General features: G+C 53.9%; 8 protein-coding genes across 8 annotated transcripts; 4 read left to right on the forward strand and 4 right to left on the reverse strand.

The window, feature by feature from the left end:
* Nucleotides 1–416: 416 nt before the first annotated feature.
* Nucleotides 417–1,110, reverse strand: BO80DRAFT_86066 (uncharacterized protein). Its single transcript, XM_025724858.1, has one exon. The coding sequence runs from the start codon at nt 814–816 to the stop codon at nt 457–459; it is 360 nt and encodes a 119-aa protein (XP_025580313.1). The 5' UTR covers nt 817–1,110; the 3' UTR covers nt 417–456.
* BO80DRAFT_421180 (SMP-30/gluconolactonase/LRE family protein) lies at nt 692–2,251 on the forward strand. Its single transcript, XM_025718543.1, has 4 exons — nt 692–991; nt 1,087–1,247; nt 1,336–1,482; nt 1,553–2,251. The coding sequence occupies exons 1-4, from the start codon at nt 959–961 to the stop codon at nt 2,139–2,141; spliced, it is 930 nt and encodes a 309-aa protein (XP_025580314.1). The 5' UTR covers nt 692–958; the 3' UTR covers nt 2,142–2,251.
* A 6,248-nt stretch (nt 2,252–8,499) lies between these two features.
* Nucleotides 8,500–8,958, forward strand: BO80DRAFT_86171 (uncharacterized protein). The gene has a single exon (XM_025724859.1). The coding sequence runs from the start codon at nt 8,634–8,636 to the stop codon at nt 8,889–8,891; it is 258 nt and encodes an 85-aa protein (XP_025580315.1). The 5' UTR covers nt 8,500–8,633; the 3' UTR covers nt 8,892–8,958.
* A 498-nt stretch (nt 8,959–9,456) lies between these two features.
* On the forward strand, nt 9,457–11,292 carry BO80DRAFT_86188 (uncharacterized protein). Its single transcript, XM_025724860.1, has 2 exons — nt 9,457–11,162; nt 11,225–11,292. Exon 1 carries the CDS (start codon nt 9,612–9,614, stop codon nt 11,085–11,087), a length of 1,476 nt encoding a protein of 491 aa, XP_025580316.1. The 5' UTR covers nt 9,457–9,611; the 3' UTR covers nt 11,088–11,162; nt 11,225–11,292.
* Nucleotides 11,293–11,840: 548 nt separating this feature from the next.
* Nucleotides 11,841–13,680, forward strand: BO80DRAFT_421187 (histidine phosphatase family protein). The gene is made up of 2 exons (XM_025718544.1): nt 11,841–12,177; nt 12,243–13,680. The coding sequence occupies exons 1-2, from the start codon at nt 12,134–12,136 to the stop codon at nt 13,591–13,593; spliced, it is 1,395 nt and encodes a 464-aa protein (XP_025580317.1). The 5' UTR covers nt 11,841–12,133; the 3' UTR covers nt 13,594–13,680.
* Nucleotides 13,681–13,753: 73 nt separating this feature from the next.
* Nucleotides 13,754–14,762, reverse strand: BO80DRAFT_86200 (uncharacterized protein). The gene is made up of 3 exons (XM_025724861.1): nt 14,460–14,762; nt 14,163–14,227; nt 13,754–14,084 (listed from the first exon to the last, which is right to left on the reverse strand). Exons 1-3 carry the CDS (start codon nt 14,654–14,656, stop codon nt 13,975–13,977), a joined length of 372 nt encoding a protein of 123 aa, XP_025580318.1. The 5' UTR covers nt 14,657–14,762; the 3' UTR covers nt 13,754–13,974.
* Nucleotides 14,763–15,176: 414 nt separating this feature from the next.
* On the reverse strand, nt 15,177–15,729 carry BO80DRAFT_86234 (uncharacterized protein). The gene has a single exon (XM_025724862.1). The coding sequence runs from the start codon at nt 15,601–15,603 to the stop codon at nt 15,232–15,234; it is 372 nt and encodes a 123-aa protein (XP_025580319.1). The 5' UTR covers nt 15,604–15,729; the 3' UTR covers nt 15,177–15,231.
* A 126-nt stretch (nt 15,730–15,855) lies between these two features.
* On the reverse strand, nt 15,856–17,865 carry BO80DRAFT_431116 (putative GPI-anchored cell surface glycoprotein; the record flags this gene model as incomplete). Its single annotated transcript, XM_025720726.1, has 1 exon — nt 15,856–17,865. The coding sequence occupies one exon, from the start codon at nt 17,863–17,865 to the stop codon at nt 15,856–15,858; it is 2,010 nt and encodes a 669-aa protein (XP_025580320.1).
* Nucleotides 17,866–18,897: the final 1,032 nt, after the last annotated feature.

The following is an 18,897-nucleotide window of genomic DNA, read 5'->3' on the forward strand; positions in this document are numbered from 1 at the left end:
GGGGCTCCACTGCGGCCCTTGTCTGGAACAAATGAGGCGGACACGGGAAGCCTGCCGCACCCTGTCATGGACACTCACAGGCAGGGCTGGCTGGCGTCATGCTGAGACTCCTTTGATTACCCTGATCAATCATCAAACGGATTCACCCTGTGGGGACCTGTCTTTCGCCTCCTCTTTGCTTTTCCTGGCCCTCCTGGGATACATAGATTCCCACGTTTGCGGTGACGAAGCTGTTGGCCAGATCGCTGATACCATTCACATGACAGGCGATAGCTCCATTGGGTGGGGTTCGGGCTGGACGGTGGGTTTCAATAATCGTATCCACCAAAGACCCGAGGGCCTCAATAGTGGAAGGGCCACTGGGCCGGGAGTTTGAGAGTATCTCCTGGGCCGTGAGGAACACGGACATCCGAGGCACTATGTCTATTTCTTGGCACGACGAGCGGCGACCGAGCTTCAGCTGAAACCGCTGCGGTTTCCTTGGTCCAGACTCGTAGCTAGCACCGGTGGCACCTGAACCAGGTTACCCGCCGGTGAAAGTACCGACCAATTTGGCACGGAGAACGGAGTCGTGGCCCGATGCTGTAGATAGATAGCCTGTGCCAGCCAGCCTGCCAGTAAGAGTAGCCACCCCAACTCCACTAGCCATGAGCTCCCTAACGCTAAAGGGGAAGAACCAGAAAAGTGTTCGATGCGGTTCGTGCGGGGACTGGCTTGGCAACCGAGAGTGCCGCCGAAGACTGCCCCCCTCAGATTCCCGACTATCGATTCTTTCCTTCGGGTTGGGTTCCTCAGCACTCCCACAACGGTCATCATCGTTGCTCCATATTTCAGCACTTGTCTGGCCTTAACCGCCGTGCATATTCCTCATACAGACTAGGGTTCCTCGACCCAGCTCTTGACCACGGGTGTTCCCGATCGGATCCCGAGACCTGAACTATCACCGCCTGTCATCGGAATGTCGGGCTTCCAAAAATGGACGGTCACTGAGGTACAGTATTTGAAATATTCCTCGGCTCAAAAGCCGATCATCCTATGTGGGTACAAGTTTAGGGAGCTGATCCTCACATTGGCTTCTGTATGCAGCCGTATGTCGATGTAGCAGGAACCTTATTGGAAGGACCGTTTCACGACAAGGCCAAGAATGAGTTCCGCTTCGTCGATATCTGGCAGCAGAAACTATACGTTCTGGATCTTGCCCAAGGCCCGGACTCCCTGAAGACCTTAGATACGTCTGCGTCAATCGGGTATGTCGCTCACCCTATAGGCCAATAGGGTGGTTGCACTGGTTGCTCCGTAGGTGGCTCCGAGCTAATCTGCTGTTCGAAAATGTAGGGTAACCGCCAATATTGCGGGTGCTAAAGATTCCCACAAGGACCAGATCGCCGTAGCCGCAAAACATGGATTCGCCCTGGTTGACCGCAACACGGGCGCGCTGTCCTATATCCGGAAAGCATGGGACGACCCGGCCAAGGACCATAGGTACGTCGAAAACCAGGATTTGCGCCACCATTCTCGTGGGACCTGACTCATCTGGAACGTCACCAAACAGGATGCGTTTTAACGATGGGGCAGTCGACAGCCACGGACGGTTTTGGGCTGGAGCCATGAACGATCCCAAGGTGCAAGCCCCGGTCAATGAAGGCGTGTTGTTCAGGCTAGACCCGGACATGACACTGCACCGTATGGTTGAACAGGTGACCATTCCCAACGGAATCGGCTGGAACCCGGCGGATGACACTATGTACCTGACCGACTCTCCCACCGGGAAGATTTACGCCTTCGATTTTGATGCAAAGACCGGGGACATTAGCAATCGAAGGGTCTTCTTCGACATTGGGGAACCCAAGGAGCCCGATGGATTTGCCATCGACGAGGAAGGGTGTATCTGGAGTGCTATTTACGGTGGTGGAAGGGTGATCCGTATCTCGCCGGAAGGAAAGATCATTGGTGAGATCACGTTGCCCACCCGAAACATCACCTGTCCAACTTTTGTGGGAACGGAGCTCTTCATCACGACTGCCAAGGATGATGTCAACGATGACCAGTTCCCGGACTCAATCCGGTACGGAGGACGACTCTATCGAGTCGACGTTGGCATCAGGGGCAAGCCCAAGAATGAGTTTCGATTTCAAGACTGACCGCAATGGTCAGCACTCGGTAGTCTAGTGTAAGTAGATGACTAGATTCAAGATAAGGGATTCGACCGCTGGTCGATCACCAGAATTGAAGACCACTCGGAGCTTTTGGAGTGCCGTATGCTTTGTATACCCATCTTAAGAGATCAACATGGCCATGAAATGAGGGTTGAACACGGACAGTTGCTCTAGTTGAGGTGTAAACTCTGCTCAGGATGAAGTGATGAGTCGGTTAGCCACAGAATTCGTACAGCCAGGGTGGAGTTGGTACTTCTGCCTACAGCACCAAGGATGTTGTGAAACACTCCACATCATACGAGCTGAGGTCTCGACTAGAAGGTATTGGCGGTAGCATACTTACGTACCCTTGCAGCGACCCTTCATTCCGATAAAGAAGGATGGAGGACTTCGATCATCTTCGAACCGGGGGATAAGTGGGAGGTGGGCGGATCAAGGAACGGTGGAGGCAGAAGAGTTGGGCCTAGGACAGGCGATCAGCAGACCAGCGGGTATTCCTCGAACGGCGGTTTTTATTTCTTTTCCTTCCTCGGGCGTCGTTACTTTCTTTCGCTGCTCATCCCCTTCAGGCCAGATTGATACTGAAGTCAAAATTCCAGTATCAGATGGAGCACGAGTTCAAATTAAACAGGACCGCTCGGTGGAGTGGGATTAGAAGGATGGGAATGAATGATACAAGTAAGAAAGGCTTGTCGACGGACGGCGTCATTCGGCTTACCGCCATATTGCATGGAAAACCCGGGGAAGCGACCAAAAGCAACGAAGGATTGGATAACACCATTCAAAGTCAAAATGACTAGTTGAACCCCAGCGGTCTTCCAGATATCGGAGGTGTACTCTACACAGGCTGACTTGGCTGCGAGTGTGTACTAAGTACATTGGACCAGTCCTTACACGCAGGGATGCCTAAGGACGCCCCGGACTTCCAACTGTTGCAGAAGACAACAAACAACTTCCGGTTCATAATGCTATTATCCCCTCATTCTTTGTCCTGGACCTGTGCAATGATGCATCCGCCTCCAGGATCTCAAGATCGCATGCAGTGTTCCTGCCCTATCCGGCGTCTAACTCGATGATCGCTCGACTCCCAGGATGGTGGGTGACAAGTGTGAAGGATGCTGCATGCATGTGCAGCACATATACGCTACGGCAATACTACCTACCCTGGGATCTAGCCAGTGCTGGTCGCTGCGTGCGGACGAACTGATCCTCTGGATGGCACTACATCGAACCGATGGATTGGTGGTCGGTATTCGCAGATATGCGGGTAAGTCTAAAAGCTCGTGGACGACTGGAGCTAACTTTGTTTTTTCCACTAGCTAGTTGCTTTTGGCTGCAGGACGATACTTGACCTAGTTACTGACTGTACACTGACTATACACACATTCGAGGTACAGGTGTAAGTATGTACGTTCTTACGTACATAAGAATACCAGCTAGGGGATGCAGGGCAAGGGGTCGAAAGTACGAAGTGCACCGAGTGGATACCTTCCGATGCGCAGGTTTCCTGCCTGTGTATTCCGTCAATTGGGATTCGGGCCACAACTTACATGGAGGCGACAATGGCAGGAAAGGGATCAAATAAGATTGGCAGGGGAAGAAGCAGAGCACGAGATAAACCGAGATTGACTATTATAGTAGCAGCTTAGAACCATAGACGGGCGGTTACAGCGGCATCGAAAGGGATTAAGAAGAACCAGGGAAAAAGAAAAAAAAAGAAAAACAATAGGAAGATGGGGGAAGGACAAAGGAGAGAAAAGCGAAAAAGCAAAGGGAAGAAACAATGGGATCCCTGGTCAGGGAGCCTTCATGGGCGATCAATTGGACTTGCTGGATTGATAACTTCTAGAAATAACAAATAATCTACACCTTCCTGCTCGGGTAAAGTCGTCGCAGGATTGTGAAGGAAGGCAGGTCAGGTGCCGGCGTCACAACCATCCTTTTCCACTCCCGGTTCAAACACCAACATTCGAGAACCCAGACAGAAGCCACCTTGTCCCGCCAAATCCGCCCTTTCTCTCCTCTAGGTAACAGGTATTCTTCCATGGTCTGTTTCCTAAAGTGATAACCGTCAATAGCACGCAACCAGGAACCGCTCCTCTGGGAAAAGCCCCCTCTCGACTCCTCCGACTAAGGCCTAGACTAACGCATGCACTAACGCAATCTCTCTCACACTCCGTCCCCATTTCCACATCTGCCTGCATCCCCGTGGCGCTCCCCGGTTTAGCGTCGTTCAGCAGCACAGAGCTGCGGTGGGCTGGAGAATAAGGACCCAGAACCTCGAGCAGCCACCGGAATCGGCTCCAATGAGGGGACACGCAGGGCAAAAAAGGACAAAGCTCCAGGCCAATTGACGGGCAAGGATAAATCATGTCGTTTGGCCCAGTGGAAAAAGAACGAAAGAAACACACGAATGAGAGGCGGAGAATGATTCCGGTCCCGACCGCTGGCCTGACTGGTTTCCGCCGTCAGTCGCATCCATGCCTGGTCCCGTCAAGCCGCCACGATGGATGAATCAAATGAGGACGGAACATCTCGACTCCACTTCCCGCACATATTAAACAGGTAACGTGTACTCCGTCCGCTATAGAGAACATGGCTAGCACAGTGGCACTGCCATAAACCTCCCACTAAATTCTAGATACCCACCTCCAGTCCAATGGGTAATGGGCAGCTTGCCATGAATTGACAAACCAGCATGAAAACCAAGCTGGAGCGACCCGCAGCTGGCTAGAAGAGGCTTCCAGAACCGATGACCTCTATTCAGCCTGTACCTATTACCCACCTACCCAGGGATTTTCTCACGCGGTACTCCGGACTATTAGGAGAATGACAATGATAAGTGGCAGCAGCGATTTGTTCAAGAACTGTGAAGGAGATCGTCTTTGCCGTCCCTAGCGAGGTTACCGCGTCCGTGGGGTTCCAGAGCGAACCATGCCTCCCACGCACCTTAAAAGGCTCTAGTAATAAAGGCGGTCTTTACAAGTTTACATGCCCGTGGCAGGGTGCACCCCAATCCAGCTGGGTGCGCCAACTAAACGAAGCAACCGTCCCTTTGGGGTAGCACAGAGGAGCCACCCGTCCACAAAAAACGAATGAATGGACCACCATTTTCTCTCTTCGGGCCAATCGCAGCCCCTGGATCGGCTAGATCGCAGAGAAATTTCCCAAGCTCACTGCAGGTAATTCGCTACTTTCTGCAGAAGCATGGAGCTCACCGATCCTTACCGACATATGTACTTGACAGATCTACAAGCTCCGTTTTGGCCATTAACTTTTTTGTACTATCTCACTATGCCTTTTTTTTGGTCCGCCTCCTAATACTAGTAGTGGTTATTTCTTTGCCTCACCTTTTGCGTTTCATCCACTTAACCTCAAAAGTACGGTACCAGATCTCAATCTTATGCGTGCAGCATATATTCCCCACAGCGATGCCTCCATTTAGCTCGAGAAAATAAGCAACACAGTGGACAGCAAGATGGACAAGAAGCAATGGCCGCAAAAACGCACCTGTGCGAGACGGGAAACAACGCGGCAATGGGTCCGGTCTAGCCCGACCACCAATAGTTCATGAGACTTAACGGCCGGTCTTCATGGTGCCCGTTTCACGGACTCCGTTATGTCCCGCCAATTTAATCGGAGATTCCTCTTTCAACATTAGGTAGCTTCCGCTTACTACAGGCAAAAGGAAGTGCCGAGTTACTCCCACTCTTAAGGCTTATCGACCGAGATTATGGAGAGCTTATCTGCACTTTCTGCATGGATTTGGGCTGTGTTGCAGCCTGCAAGTGGCCGTCTTCTTGACCCGGTGACTTTTGCCATCATCTACAGTCCGAGAACCTTCCTCCAGGCCAAGAGGAAGCAGTACGGCAAGCAGATGTAATGCAAGCATTCTCACCGGTGGGTATAATGCTGACATATCGGGAGGGGACTACGCTTCATTGCAGTGCAGTTTGCGGGATATATAGCAAGTCCTACCTGGTGCACTTGCTTCTGAGTTGTTTCCATGGCGGTTGATGCCCAATGACGTAGCTGAAACACTCCTGCCTCCCTTTGACTTTTGGCCCGACCTGAGTGAACAACAAAGTCCGAATGGAAACACAAAGCATCCTCCGTGGACCACTCAGATGACCGGGACAGGATGACAAGCCAGTCCCCTTGATGACCTGTCTGCTCTGTTGCCTGCGTCCAACGAAGGGGATCCTCGCAGCCCCGAGGCCCCAGTTTTTAAGGGCCTTGCTAAGCCACCAGAAGAAGGCCCATTATTGTGAAAGAAAGGAAGCTATTGATACACAGACCATGGCACTCCGCTCGCGTGGGTTTAGTGTCGAGGCGTGGTCGACCTGAGGGATCACGGAGGAGTGGAGGCCACACGTAGGAGCACTGGAGGAAAGAGGGCGAGAAGCAACGGTGATCAGCAGGTGACATGGTAACGACGGTCACCCGTCTGTCATCCACTTTGGGGGAGGAAGGCAAAAGCATGTTGCCCGCATGCATGCAAGACATCGTGATTCGGGCGTCTTGAGTGGGAGGACGGCCATCCGCCCCATCTGCCGACGCGAACTAGACGAGGGCCTTGTTTTAGCTTCCTAGGAGGAATTGGCACGGCAGCTATTCTGGGGCTAAGGCATCTAGTCTTAGGTAGATAGGCAGGAAGGCCCGTCAGGATAAGCGTCGCCTGGAGGTGAACGAGGGTCTAAAACCGCCGGCAACACAAGCCACGACATGGTTCCATTCAGGGTTAGAGCTAGCCAGATGTCCTGCCTGCGGTTAGTATTTTCTGTTATTTTTGTTTTCTTAAATTAGTTCTGCCTGTTTGAAATTATGCTATTTTCTTTTTCGTTTTCTCAGTCCCGTTCCAGCGTGCCTTGAGGTCCGTGTTCCTTCTAACCGGTACGAGTCACCCATGCCGCTTATACCGAGGTAATTCTGGCCATTGAATAGTACCTAAGATCCACCAGGGGGACTCACTGCAACCTGACATGGTTGAGGCTATGATGGGGTGCGGCCAAGGCTATTGGATATGGGCGAGGAAAGTGAACTCCGTGGAGACGGCGAAAGCTAGAAGCTCCAGCAGAGATTGGCTTAGGATCGTCGTAAGACAGGATGAGAGATTAGGATCCTTCCGAATCCGAGAATCACCGAAAGTTAGTCAGATGCATTTGGGGACGGAGTGGCCTGATCCACGATGTTCCTACGTCCTAGGATCTATACTCGGTACTATGGTTGCTCGAAGAGGCCCCTAGGCGGTAAGTGCTGGCGGAGAGAGTGGATGGGGGATCTGGTACCGGTATGGTACCTTCCGGGTACCGTCAAGATCGCAGCGCCGCCTGAGATCCGGCTGAATCGGTCGGTAACGGTAAAGTACCAGGCAGGTATTTCCAGGGCCTCCACTGATCCATGGCGATGGCGCGCCCAGTCTGTGAACTGAATTAAGCGCTCCGGTTGACCTGCACCTCTCGGTTTCCCCAGCCCCAAGGCCAGTGTTAGTTGCCTTTAGTGAGCCCACTAGCTCGTGGTTAGCGGATTACGTCGTTGCTAGGGAGTTACGACCTTGACCTGGTAATCAATGCATGTTTCCTCGGCCAGCTGGAGCTGTGGAAGGATCCCGTGGGATCCCATCCATGGACTGATAGCTTCTTATGTCCTGCTTCGGCAGGGAAGCAATCAGATGGCCAAGTCACTAACTACCACTACTGACTAGGGTTCCGGCTGAATTTGAGATTGCTTTCCTAGTTGATCATTCCATCCACGTTCGTCAGCGCTTCTAGCAGATGGTCCACTCCGGAGGACTACCGCCAGACCCTTTTCAGTGTCCACCATCCAGTATAGTCAGTTCCGTCATCCCCGGGGCGCCTCCATCCTCCATGGCGAATTGTGGCTCCCCACCTTGTTTCGTACTTTTGGCCACCGGGTACATCAGGTCGACCTAATCTATGCATCTGCATGCATGTCGGTATCACCACAAAGTACGAGTCAGGTAGAGGTACTAATTAAGTACGTCCCTTTCAGTTTCTTGGGTACTCAGACTAAGAGGGGAGGGGACGGAGGGGACGGAAGGGGAAACGCAGTGGAATGAATAAATAATGGCTGCCCGTCTGCATCCATTGGCCGGGATCCACGTATGAATGGAGGATATCCATGTACTCCGTATGTATGACTGGAAAGATGTATGTATGGATGCAGGTATGGCTGCGGTATGTCCGCGGTGGCCCTGTCGGTATTGATACAGGGTACAGGATACCTGCCACTGGCGCCATGCGATGGAAACCACCCCCATGAACCTCTTGGAGTCTTGACCTCTGGCCGTCTGGCTGGCTTGCTTGCTTGCTTTCCCACCTGCTGGTGTTGTCCTTGTTCGGCCCTCCTGCTGGCCGCTGCGGTGACATGCGTGATCCGCTCACTGCAAGTCGGCACTGGGGCTGTCTTAGTGTTTAGAGTCTTAGTTGTCTCCTCTTCCCACGCCGCTGGGTTCTCATGGGGTCCCACTCTGGTGGTGTTTGGCGCCCCCGCCCATCCCAGCATCATTTTTTCGATTGGCATTTTTTATTTAATCTTATTAGTACTATATTCCTGCTGCTGATTATTTTATCTCGATTTATTTTATTTTCATCATCATCGGGTCAGGCTCCTCACCGCCGAATGCTGTCAACGACCTACGATCGCCTGCTGCTCTGCTCCTACTGGGAAAGCCGCCGCGAGCCAGAATCAACCACGCCTAGAAAAAAAAAATAATAAATAATAATCATCCAGCATCAGCATCATCTCTGGCTGGTGTTCTTCCTTTTTCGTTTCTTCTCCAACTGAAGCTGTCCCTGTCTCTTCCGGCCTTCACCTGATGTTCTTCTACTTCTCTTCTTCTCTTCGTCTACGTTCTCCTCTGATGCCCGGATTGATTCGGTGATCGTCTAGATAATATTTTGTATTCCTGGCTTGTTGCCCGTCTCTTCTTCTGTTTCTTCCGCTTCATCTCCAAGAAAGCATCCATCGGGTCCTGGCCGGGGTTGCCTTTCGTACTGTTTAATCGCACCCGACGACGAACTACATCCGGGATACTGCTGGTCATTATCGTGTAGTACTTCCACTGCCATCTCCCCCTTCTGTCTTTTCCGCAACCCACAAGTCGGGAAGAAACCCAACCCATCTATCGGGAGAAAGACGGTCGACGTTTCACTTCTTCCCTTCGTCCAATCTACCCGTTTCTCTTGTGGTATCCGTGAGATTCTCTTCACCGTGGCTACCCTCGGGATCAGCGTGTTGGCGAGTCTTCCATACTCCCCCCCGGTTCATTCCTCGCCACCATATCATTCGCTGCCAGGCTACCATCTTGCCCAACCCGCCGGCTCCCTCTCCCATCAGGCAGCTCTTCACGAGTCTCCGACGCTGCTGGAGAGAGAGGGGGCCCCGCCATGCCCTAGGTCGCTCCATCGATCTATCGAACGAGAATCGGAGCATATGTCGTCCACATTGGCTGGTTCTTCCTCGGATGACACCCGTCAGGCAGAGGACCACGGGACGTTTGACAGGAAACGGCCTCGCTCCGACGATGACTCTGCATCTTCCGACGCTCCTGATCCTGTGCGTCCCCGGCCTCTTTCCTGGCATCCATCGGCTCCTGTGGAACCCTCGATCAAATCCACCCAGCTTCGTTCCATCGGAGTGGAGTCCATCTTAAATCCGCCTTCAAAAGCTGCGATCGTGGCCGCAGAAAACGGTCGGGAAGGTTTGACGTCCCAGTTACCGACGGCATCCTCGTCTCATGCCCGTCTGCCCTCCTCCCCTTCCGTCCATCTCCCTTCTCCGTCCCTTCATCCAGCGAAACGCCTATCGTCGTCTCCCGCCATGAGGAGTCATCAGGCTATCGCGCCCGCCTCCCCTTCCGCGCGCTTCGTCGCGGCGGGCGGATACCCTCAGAAGCCGGGGGTGTCACAGTCTCCACTGGCCCATGCATCGCGGCTAGCCTCCTCCTATTCTACCGCTCCTGGGTCTCCTCTGGCCATCGATCCGGTCTCTGGGCAGCCAATCCCGACCTCCACCCATCCAGCTGCGGCTCCAATCTCCCTCCATTCGACCCCAACTTTCCACAGCCGTCGGACCAGTGCCAATCCTACTCCGGCCCCGAGCTCCCAGGAAACGAGCCCCACGACTCCAGTTTCTGCGTACAGTCAGCTCGGGCGGTCTTCTCCCGCCGTTACTGCCACGCCCCTGACCCAACCTACACCCTCATTCCTCGGTGCATCTCCCTATGGAACCGGGGAACCCGTCACTCGATTGCCGTCCGTCATGGCAGGACCTAGGCATACGGGGGAAGAGGCGGCTGCGGTGGGGGGACCCCCCGAGAATCCCCCTTACCCGGGGATGATTCCCTGTATTCTCGATTTGAAGTCCGGATCGTCCAGCCAGGCCGAGAAGCGAAAGGCCAACAGTGATGCATCCCGGAGGTTTCGAAACCGGAAGCGAAATGAAATGCAGTTGGAGCAGAAGATCGCGGGACAGCAGGATGAGATCCGGAAGCACACCGAAGCGTTGCAGCGACAGGCCCAAGAGATCCGATCTCTGATCGAGGAACGAGATTTCTACCGTTCCGAGAGAGATTTCTTTCGCGACCATGTCACTCGTTTGGTGCCTGCAGGCCAGCTGCCCACCCGGCCCGCGTCTCCCCGGGCCCTACGTTTTGAGAGTGCTTCTGAGCGGGAAACATCATGGCACGCGTCCGAAGCTGGCAAGGTTGAGACCACCTCTGGACCAGGCAGCAAGCTGGCTCCGGCGCCAGCGAACCTGATGGCCCGGTCGTCGACGAGGCCGCCCGTGACCTGGTCGACGACGCCCACCGCGTATCCGGCCACCCATGTTGAGCGGAAGGTCCTGCCTGAGGAGAAGTCGGCACGATCACTGCCTCAGTTTCCTGGACAATGGGCGCGGAGCTCATAACGAAGGTTAACGATGACACGGGAACATACCTATGATGGTGCTTGCGGCGGCTCGCGGGGAGGGCTTGATGCGTGAGCACCAATCCGAATGAGATATTGTCTTTTCTTTCTGTCCTAACTCAGCGTCATGCGGCTGAGAGTCATAAAAGTTCCTAAACGGCTGGTTTAATATCTTACGGAGGTGACCTCGTCTTAAGCATTGATGGAAAAGCTCTGCACGGATTCGTGTGAAGGCATTGGCCGTGGTGTCTGGATGGAGGCAATGTGATGGTGGCTTTTGTTTCATGTTCTCTTGGTCTTGCACGTTATTGTTGGGACATGCTGGGTGGCGTTGTCATTACTTGAATGAATGATCTGCATGTTGTTCACGGCTTGCTGCATACTGCTTGCTACAGCTCTAGTTGACGATGGTTCAGGAAGGTGGTTATTCGTCTTTCGGGTCAGATATTGGTCTCACTTCTGCGCGGTCTGTTCTGTGGTTGGCGCGATCATAGACTGTATAATACCATGACGATTGCCGACACGAGTCTGGATGGGTCTGATTCTTCAGCCGTAGAGCTAGAAAGTAGTGAGCTAGGAAGTAGTGGCTACTAGTGGGTGCTAGATCCTGCTGAAGACTTCAAGGATGGATATCTGAAACGGCCTGGGGCATCCAGGCACCCGGCAGACCTCCAACGGGAATCACCCGCCCGGGCACGTGCCCGGTGGCAGCCTATCAGCATCGCCCACGGCAGCTGCTGTTACAGCTTGCGACTGACAATAACGAGAGTCGGTCAGGAACCGATCTCTCTAGATTCTTTAGACTCACTTTCCTTCTCATGTCTCTCCACTTCCACCCGTCGTCCATCGCCACTCCTCGCCAGATCCCGTCATTCGGAGTGACCGGCTCCTGCACGTGGGTCGGCATTCAGCTCCTAACCTGAACTAGTAGGGCATCACACAACATGCCGAGGGAGAATGAGGGGGCTATATGAGGACCGGTCGGTCCGGCGTGGTGACTCTCGCCGGCGACTGCAACTTGTTCAGAAATTGGTTCTGGTGGGCATCATGGGCGTCTCGGCGGTTCTCCTTCCTCTGTATCTGCTCTCCGGGTATGTCCATCCCCACCGATAAAGCATTCTTTATCTAGATAGGGAACATGGCTGACATTGGGCAGAGTTACTTCCGGACTGGCACTCCCGGCGAGAAACCAGTCCACCTGCGACACGGTCGATCAGGGCTACCAATGCTTTCCTCAGACCTCGCATCTCTGGGGCCAGTACGCGCCGTATTTCTCTCTGGCCAATGAGTCGGCCATCTCCCCGGACGTGCCAGCTGGCTGTCGCGTCACGTTTGCGCAGGTGCTCTCCCGCCACGGCGCGCGGTATCCTACCGCGTCCAAGGGGGAGAAATACGCGGCCCTGATCGAGAAGATCCAGGCAGATGCGACTTCCTTTGCGGGGAAGTATGCGTTTCTACAGTCGTACAACTACAGTCTGGGTGCCGATGATCTGACGCCGTTCGGCGAGAAGGAGTTGGTCAACTCGGGCATCAAGTTCTACCAGCGCTATGAATCGCTCGCCAAGGACATTGTCCCATTCATCCGCGCCTCGGGGTCCAGCCGCGTGGTCGCCTCCGGACAGAAATTCATCGAGGGCTTCCAGAACACCAAGCGGAAGGATCCTCGCGCCCGGCCGGGCCAGTCGTCCGCTCAGATCAACGTGGTCATCTCCGAGGCCAGCACCGCCAACAACACCCTCGACCCGGGCACCTGCACCGTCTTCGAGGACAGCGAATTGGCAGATGACATTGAAGCCAACTTCACCGCTACCTTTGTGCCGGCCATTCGCACGCGTCTGGAGCATGATTTGGGAGTGAATCTGACGAGTAAGGAGGTGACCTACCTCATGGACATGTGCTCGTTCGATACCATTTCTCAAGATACGGTCGACCTCACGCTTTCTCCCTTCTGTGACCTGTTCACCCACGACGAGTGGATCAACTACAACTACCTCAAGTCTTTGGATAAGTATTACGGCCACGGTGCCGGGAACCCCCTCGGCCCGACCCAGGGGGTCGGCTACGCCAACGAGCTGATCGCCCGACTCACCCACACGCCGGTGCACGACGACACCAGCACCAACCACACGCTGGACTCGAACCCGACGACCTTTCCGCTCAACTCGACCTTATATGCGGACTTTTCGCATGACAACGGCATCACCTCGATTCTGTTCGCCTTGGGACTGTACAACGGGACCACCGCTTTGTCCTCCACTTCCGCTGAGAATATCACCGCGACAGATGGCTACTCGTCTGCGTGGACAGTTCCGTTCGCGGCGCGGATGTACGTGGAGATGATGCAGTGTCAGACGGCGGAATCGCTGGTGCGGGTATTGGTGAATGATCGGGTGGTGCCACTACATGGGTGTAAAGTAGATGCGTTGGGCCGATGTACGCGGGATGATTTTGTGCGGGGATTGAGCTTTGCGCGATCGGGGGGTGATTGGGGGGAGTGTTTTGCCTAGCCACAACCACTTGGCTCTGCTCTACTGGAGTAGTATCTCTTATATACTGATTATGAGTATTTCATATTCAATGATCCAAATAGGCCGTATTCCATTCGATCTCACTACGAGTCCTCTACCATAACATGATACACAAACATCAATCCCTCATGAAATAATTATCAAATAGAACCCTCATCCATCTCTCCCCTATAACTGCTAGATATTAAAGAGTTCCACATACCACCCCTCCCACCCAGCCCACAATGCATAATCATTCGGAATGGAGTAATGTCACCAATAAGCATGCTATACTCCACACGAAGAACTAAAGTGACGTAGAATACAGTACATAGAATACAATACAACTCCATCTCATCCCAGCCATTCCAAATGCATCTCTTACTCGGACTTCTTTCCATCAGCACCAGCAGCACTAGAATCAGCACTAGAAGCAGAAGCAGAAGCAGAAGAATGGGGAATAACCCTCTTCGGACTCTTCTCTCCATACGCTGTTCATCCCCACCATTAGCATCACTCACACCCAACCACAAAACAACCCAAGCTAGGAGAAAGGGATATAAACATACTCCGCTCATACAAACTCCACGACGTATACATCAAGATCGGCAATGCCACCATGACGGATAACCATCTACCCCCCACCCACCCACCACCACCAGTTAGTATCATCTCTCATCAATCGTATCGAAATAGAATACTTCCTTCCCATATACATATACATATACATATACATATACATATACATACATATACACCTCCACTGCTTCATCCACAATACACATGACATAGAATAGAGAAATCGAGAACAAACCCACAAAGTAACAGGATATAAGGATGAATGTATATTGGGGGGGGGGACTTACCGTCTCGCAGCAGCTTTATATTCTGTCGTTTGGCGGATATCGTGCACCGGTGCTCTCCCACCACCACTTCCTCTTCCTCCTCCTCGAGGGGGAATTCTGGTTTGTTGTGGCTGGTATTGCTGTGGATGTGGTTGGCGGTGCAAATCCACCATCACGCGTGGTTTCTGAGGTTGTGTCTTTTGGTTCGAGGAGACCATTTTTCTATCCCTTCTTCTTTGTAGGGTTTCTCTTGTATGAACTAGATATAGTGGTTATATGATGGTGGGATTTATTAATTGTGAAAGTGATAGGCTGGGAGTAGATAAAGTAGGAAGCTGGAGAGATCGGCGAGGCGAGGCGAGGCGGAAAAGTCAGGTGTCGCTTTTCTGTCGGAGTGATTGGTTGGTTGGCTGGTTGCTGCGTGTGGTTGGGTGTATGCCTGAGGCATCATATATCCTACCTCCGTCTACAGGACAATAGATTACTACAAAGTATGCAATGGAATCATAAGACAACCAATCCCAGCTAGCCTTGCCCTCGGTTACAGCAAATCAAGTAGAAAGAAAAAAGGAAGACCCATCCTAAGATACAAGCAAAATACAATACAGCGCAACCGCCTCCAACTTAGTCGTGGTGATACACGGATGACACATGGCGGATCGGTCTGTGATACATACCTCTAGACTGAGAAGTAAGGGTTGTGGAATCGGTCTCGAGGTATGACAATGCACGGGCCATATACGGAATACAACGCAGGGTCTAAATAACGCCGAGAATGGAACCTGGGTACACGCTATGCTGAATGTCGATAGAGGCCGGAACTCCGATGTAGTAGTCGATTGGGGGGTGTTGTGAGTTGGTATGCTTCATGAGTCACTGGTGTCCTTGGTTGAGACATGCGGAGTCTGGAATAAGATGGATGGGATGCAGTCACGTCGAGTAGCAGCTCCGCGGGTGGAGATGCGAGTGCCGCGGTGTTGAGCATGTGTGATTTCAGCGTGGAGATAGTTGAGAAGTAATTGACACATCCAGTCACCATGATGGTCAATAGAAACTCTAGGGTTAGAGTCCCACGCAGAGTGCGAGTGATCCTCAATGTTGAGAAGTATCGAAGGTGACTGCACCTCAGTAGGCCCGATGACCCCGGATTCGATGGGTACCACATGAGGATTATCCGAGATTATTGAAGCAAGTTTACAATGTCACACGCCGGACTCCGGAGATGAATACGATGCCACCGATGTCAGCAGAGATGTCCCCAAACAGTCATACGTTAGAGACTGTGGTAAGAGTATCACGCATGTCAATGGTGAAGTAGCCAGATCATGGGTGACAGCAAGTTGTAATTATTATAGAAGAGCGCCGAGATGTAATCTCACAAGGGTGGTAGGTGGTAGGTGGTAGGTGGTAGGTGGCATCAATTGGCTTGGTCCGGATCATCCGGCTTGTCGCTAGATGGTCCCTTTTTGCGCGCATTGGCTCGACGCGCCCGTTCTTCCGCATGATTCTGGAATTCGGCCATCAAAGCCGCTGCCGCGCGACGACGAGGACGCCCCCCAGGCGTGGTGCCCAGGTTCGGTTCCGGTCGTTCAGGTCCCTCCACAGTATCAGCTCCATTCGTGGCATTCGCTTCGGCAGCAGGAGTGGACGGAGTTGACTCGACAGCAAAATTGCGACGAAGGCCGGACAGCTTGAGGATCTTGGATGGACTGGGCCGCTCCGGACTGATCGTCTCGGCAGGCGTTTCCTCCGTGTCCGAATGGGATCGCTTCTTGGCTGCGGCGCCCTTCAGGGTCAGCTTGATTCGCAGCGTCTTGGGTTTCTCCCGGGGTGGCGACGGCTCTCTGCGTCGTCTTTTGGACGCCTGAGTAGTCTCGGATGTCTCGCCACGACGCCGCTTGCGCGTCGGCTCTTTGGTCTCTTTCACTTCACTAGGCGCCGCCGTTTCTGCGTTGTTATCATGCTTGGCAATCAATTCCTGGATGTAGGCCGCTGGCATCATTCGATTCACGAGAATCCCCCTCTTCTGAGCCTCCTTCTGGGCCTTGATCAACGCCTTCACCTCGTCGACATTCTCATAAAAGAAAGGCACGTTCTCGCGAGGCAAATTCCGCTCGCCCATCAGCGGCGGAAATCCGTAAATCCGATCTTTGGCCAGTTGCTCGTGCGACTTGAGACGGACCGGGGGCTGGGGGAGCAGCTGGTCGCCATACGTGTTGGTGGGCCGGAACCAGGCGTATCCAGGTCCCACGGTGACCAGCTCCTCGCCAAATTCGTTCATCTGGCCTGTGTAGATGAAGCCATCCTCGTCAGTCCATTGGGGGGCGGCGTCAGATGGGGAAGGGGGCTTACTGGAACCCCCAGCCCCCGCCTCCTCAGACTCGGTCGTGGGCTGCGTCGAGATATCACCCTCTTGTCGTTTGGTGAATTCTTGCCGCAGTTCCTCCAGCCAGCCCTCCACTTCCGGGGCCGGCTCGAATTCTGGAGCCACGGCGGCTGCAGCCAGGTCCAGCAGTCGGTTGGCGAGAACCGCCGGGTCCAACTCGACGGCCTGCGAAGCGGGTCCTGGCATGGGCGCGTTGGTCGGTTGAGTCGCAGGCTTGCCCGCCGGCTCTCCGGTTTCCTTTGGAGTGGATTCCGGCTTCACGGACGGAGTGTGATTCCGACGGAACCGCCGTTCGGACTCCATCGACTCCATGGCTTTGATGGTGGGCTTTCGGGCGCGTCCGGACGTGCGAGCAGCGGACGTAGTGGTCGAGAAGCTGGCCGTAGGTGACCCGGGAGCATCGAGACTACCATCCAGACCATAGTTGCGATACATGTCGGAGCGATAATCAAAGGGATAATTCTCGCCGTACGGCGTGTTGCCTTCGAGCCCAGGAGTGTCCACATCATAACCAGGCGTGGCTTCATACCCGGCAGCTTTCTCATCCAGCGCTGGCGTGCTTTCACTGCTGTCGGCGACCTCCCGACGAAAGGGCGTATTGGGGGCTGACACCGGGTCAGATTTACGGTCCATGGCATTGGCATCAGCGGCTTGCTTCCGGGTCGAACGCTGGGGACGAGAGCTGGTTCTGGTGGCCACCGAAGATGCAGGCTTGGTGGCTGCAGATGGCGTCTGTGCATCGGTGAAGCGTTTGGTGGCAGCGGACTTGCGTTCGGGACGGCGCGATCGGGTGGATGTATTTGGGGTCGAACGAGGCTGGACAGAAGTCGCAGGTTTGCTCTGGTTTTGCAATTTGGCAACCGAGGCAACCGACTTGGGCTCTGCTTTGACTTGCGGGGTCTTGGTCATTCTGGCCCGTTGGGGATTGCGGTTTGCATAGGACGGCTGCGGCGTCGAGACCGAAGTGGTGTTGTCGCTGTCGACGCCGTTCAGCTGGGCGGGCATCGACTTGCGAGTATTGCGGATGGAAGAAGTGCTCATGGTGGAGTCGTCAGAGTTAGGGGGATTGGTGGAAGACACGTTGGGCGTAGCAAGAGACTTGCGTCGATCTTGGGGTTTCTTGGACAGAAAGTTATGCAGCGTCGACTGAGACTGCTCCGGTCGCGACTTTGGCTTGGAAGTGGACGCGGTGGGCGTTGCCAGGACAGCCTCACTTTTTAGGGTCGATTTCCTGCCGCGGTCTCGTTTCGAGACGCTGGTCTGCAAAGAGCCCGAGACTGTCGGAATCGGTTCCGTCGGTTCTTGAGACGATACGTTCGTCTCGTCTTGCGGCACAGATCGTTGCGTCTTGCGACGTTTGGCAGAGGGAAAAGATTCTTCAAAAGACGTGGTGACGGGCGTTGGGGGTAAAGAGTAAGAGTGGGATTCGGGTTCACGAGTGGTTTTCCGTGAAGCACGAGATAAACTGCGTCGGGTTTCTCTCTGACAACCGTTAATATCAGAATGCAAAGCGAATAGGAGAAAAGTACCGGAGTCAAGTCCAGAGGAAGAGTAGCGGGGGAACCCAAATCCCTCGCAACTGAAGCCCTACCAACCACTGCTGTTATTAGCAACCCTCGCAGTGAATGGCTCGATTCACTCTTCATCGCAACCGACCCATTCAACACAATCGCCGGCTTACTGGTTGACTTTGTCCGCCGTATCGCAGTCGACTCCCTCAACGACCTGGATCTCCGGTTCCGTCTATTCCTCTCCACCACGAACACTTCGGAGGTACCGGACAGATGACCAGCGGACTACAGCGGTTCTCTTGCAATCAGGGGCTGCGATCGGAGGGACAATGCGACGGGGGTTCTGTAGTTGTCGGGCCTGCGAGTCACGGTGGGTGTCAGTGAATGGATCCCGACTGACGATCCGGAAAACGGAGGCAAGCAGGAGCGGCACCTCCTGGAAACCGACCCCGTGCACCAACGACCCACGGCGGCGTCCCAGAGGTCCAGAGTCTTCCCCACATACCAGTAACCAGCTATCCTCCAGATAATTGCAACCACCACCGTCCCAGGCGATCCGTGG

Source organism: Aspergillus ibericus, assembly GCF_003184845.1.
Source record: "Aspergillus ibericus CBS 121593 unplaced genomic scaffold BO80scaffold_2, whole genome shotgun sequence".
NCBI classification, from domain to species: Eukaryota; Fungi; Ascomycota; class Eurotiomycetes; order Eurotiales; family Aspergillaceae; genus Aspergillus; species Aspergillus ibericus.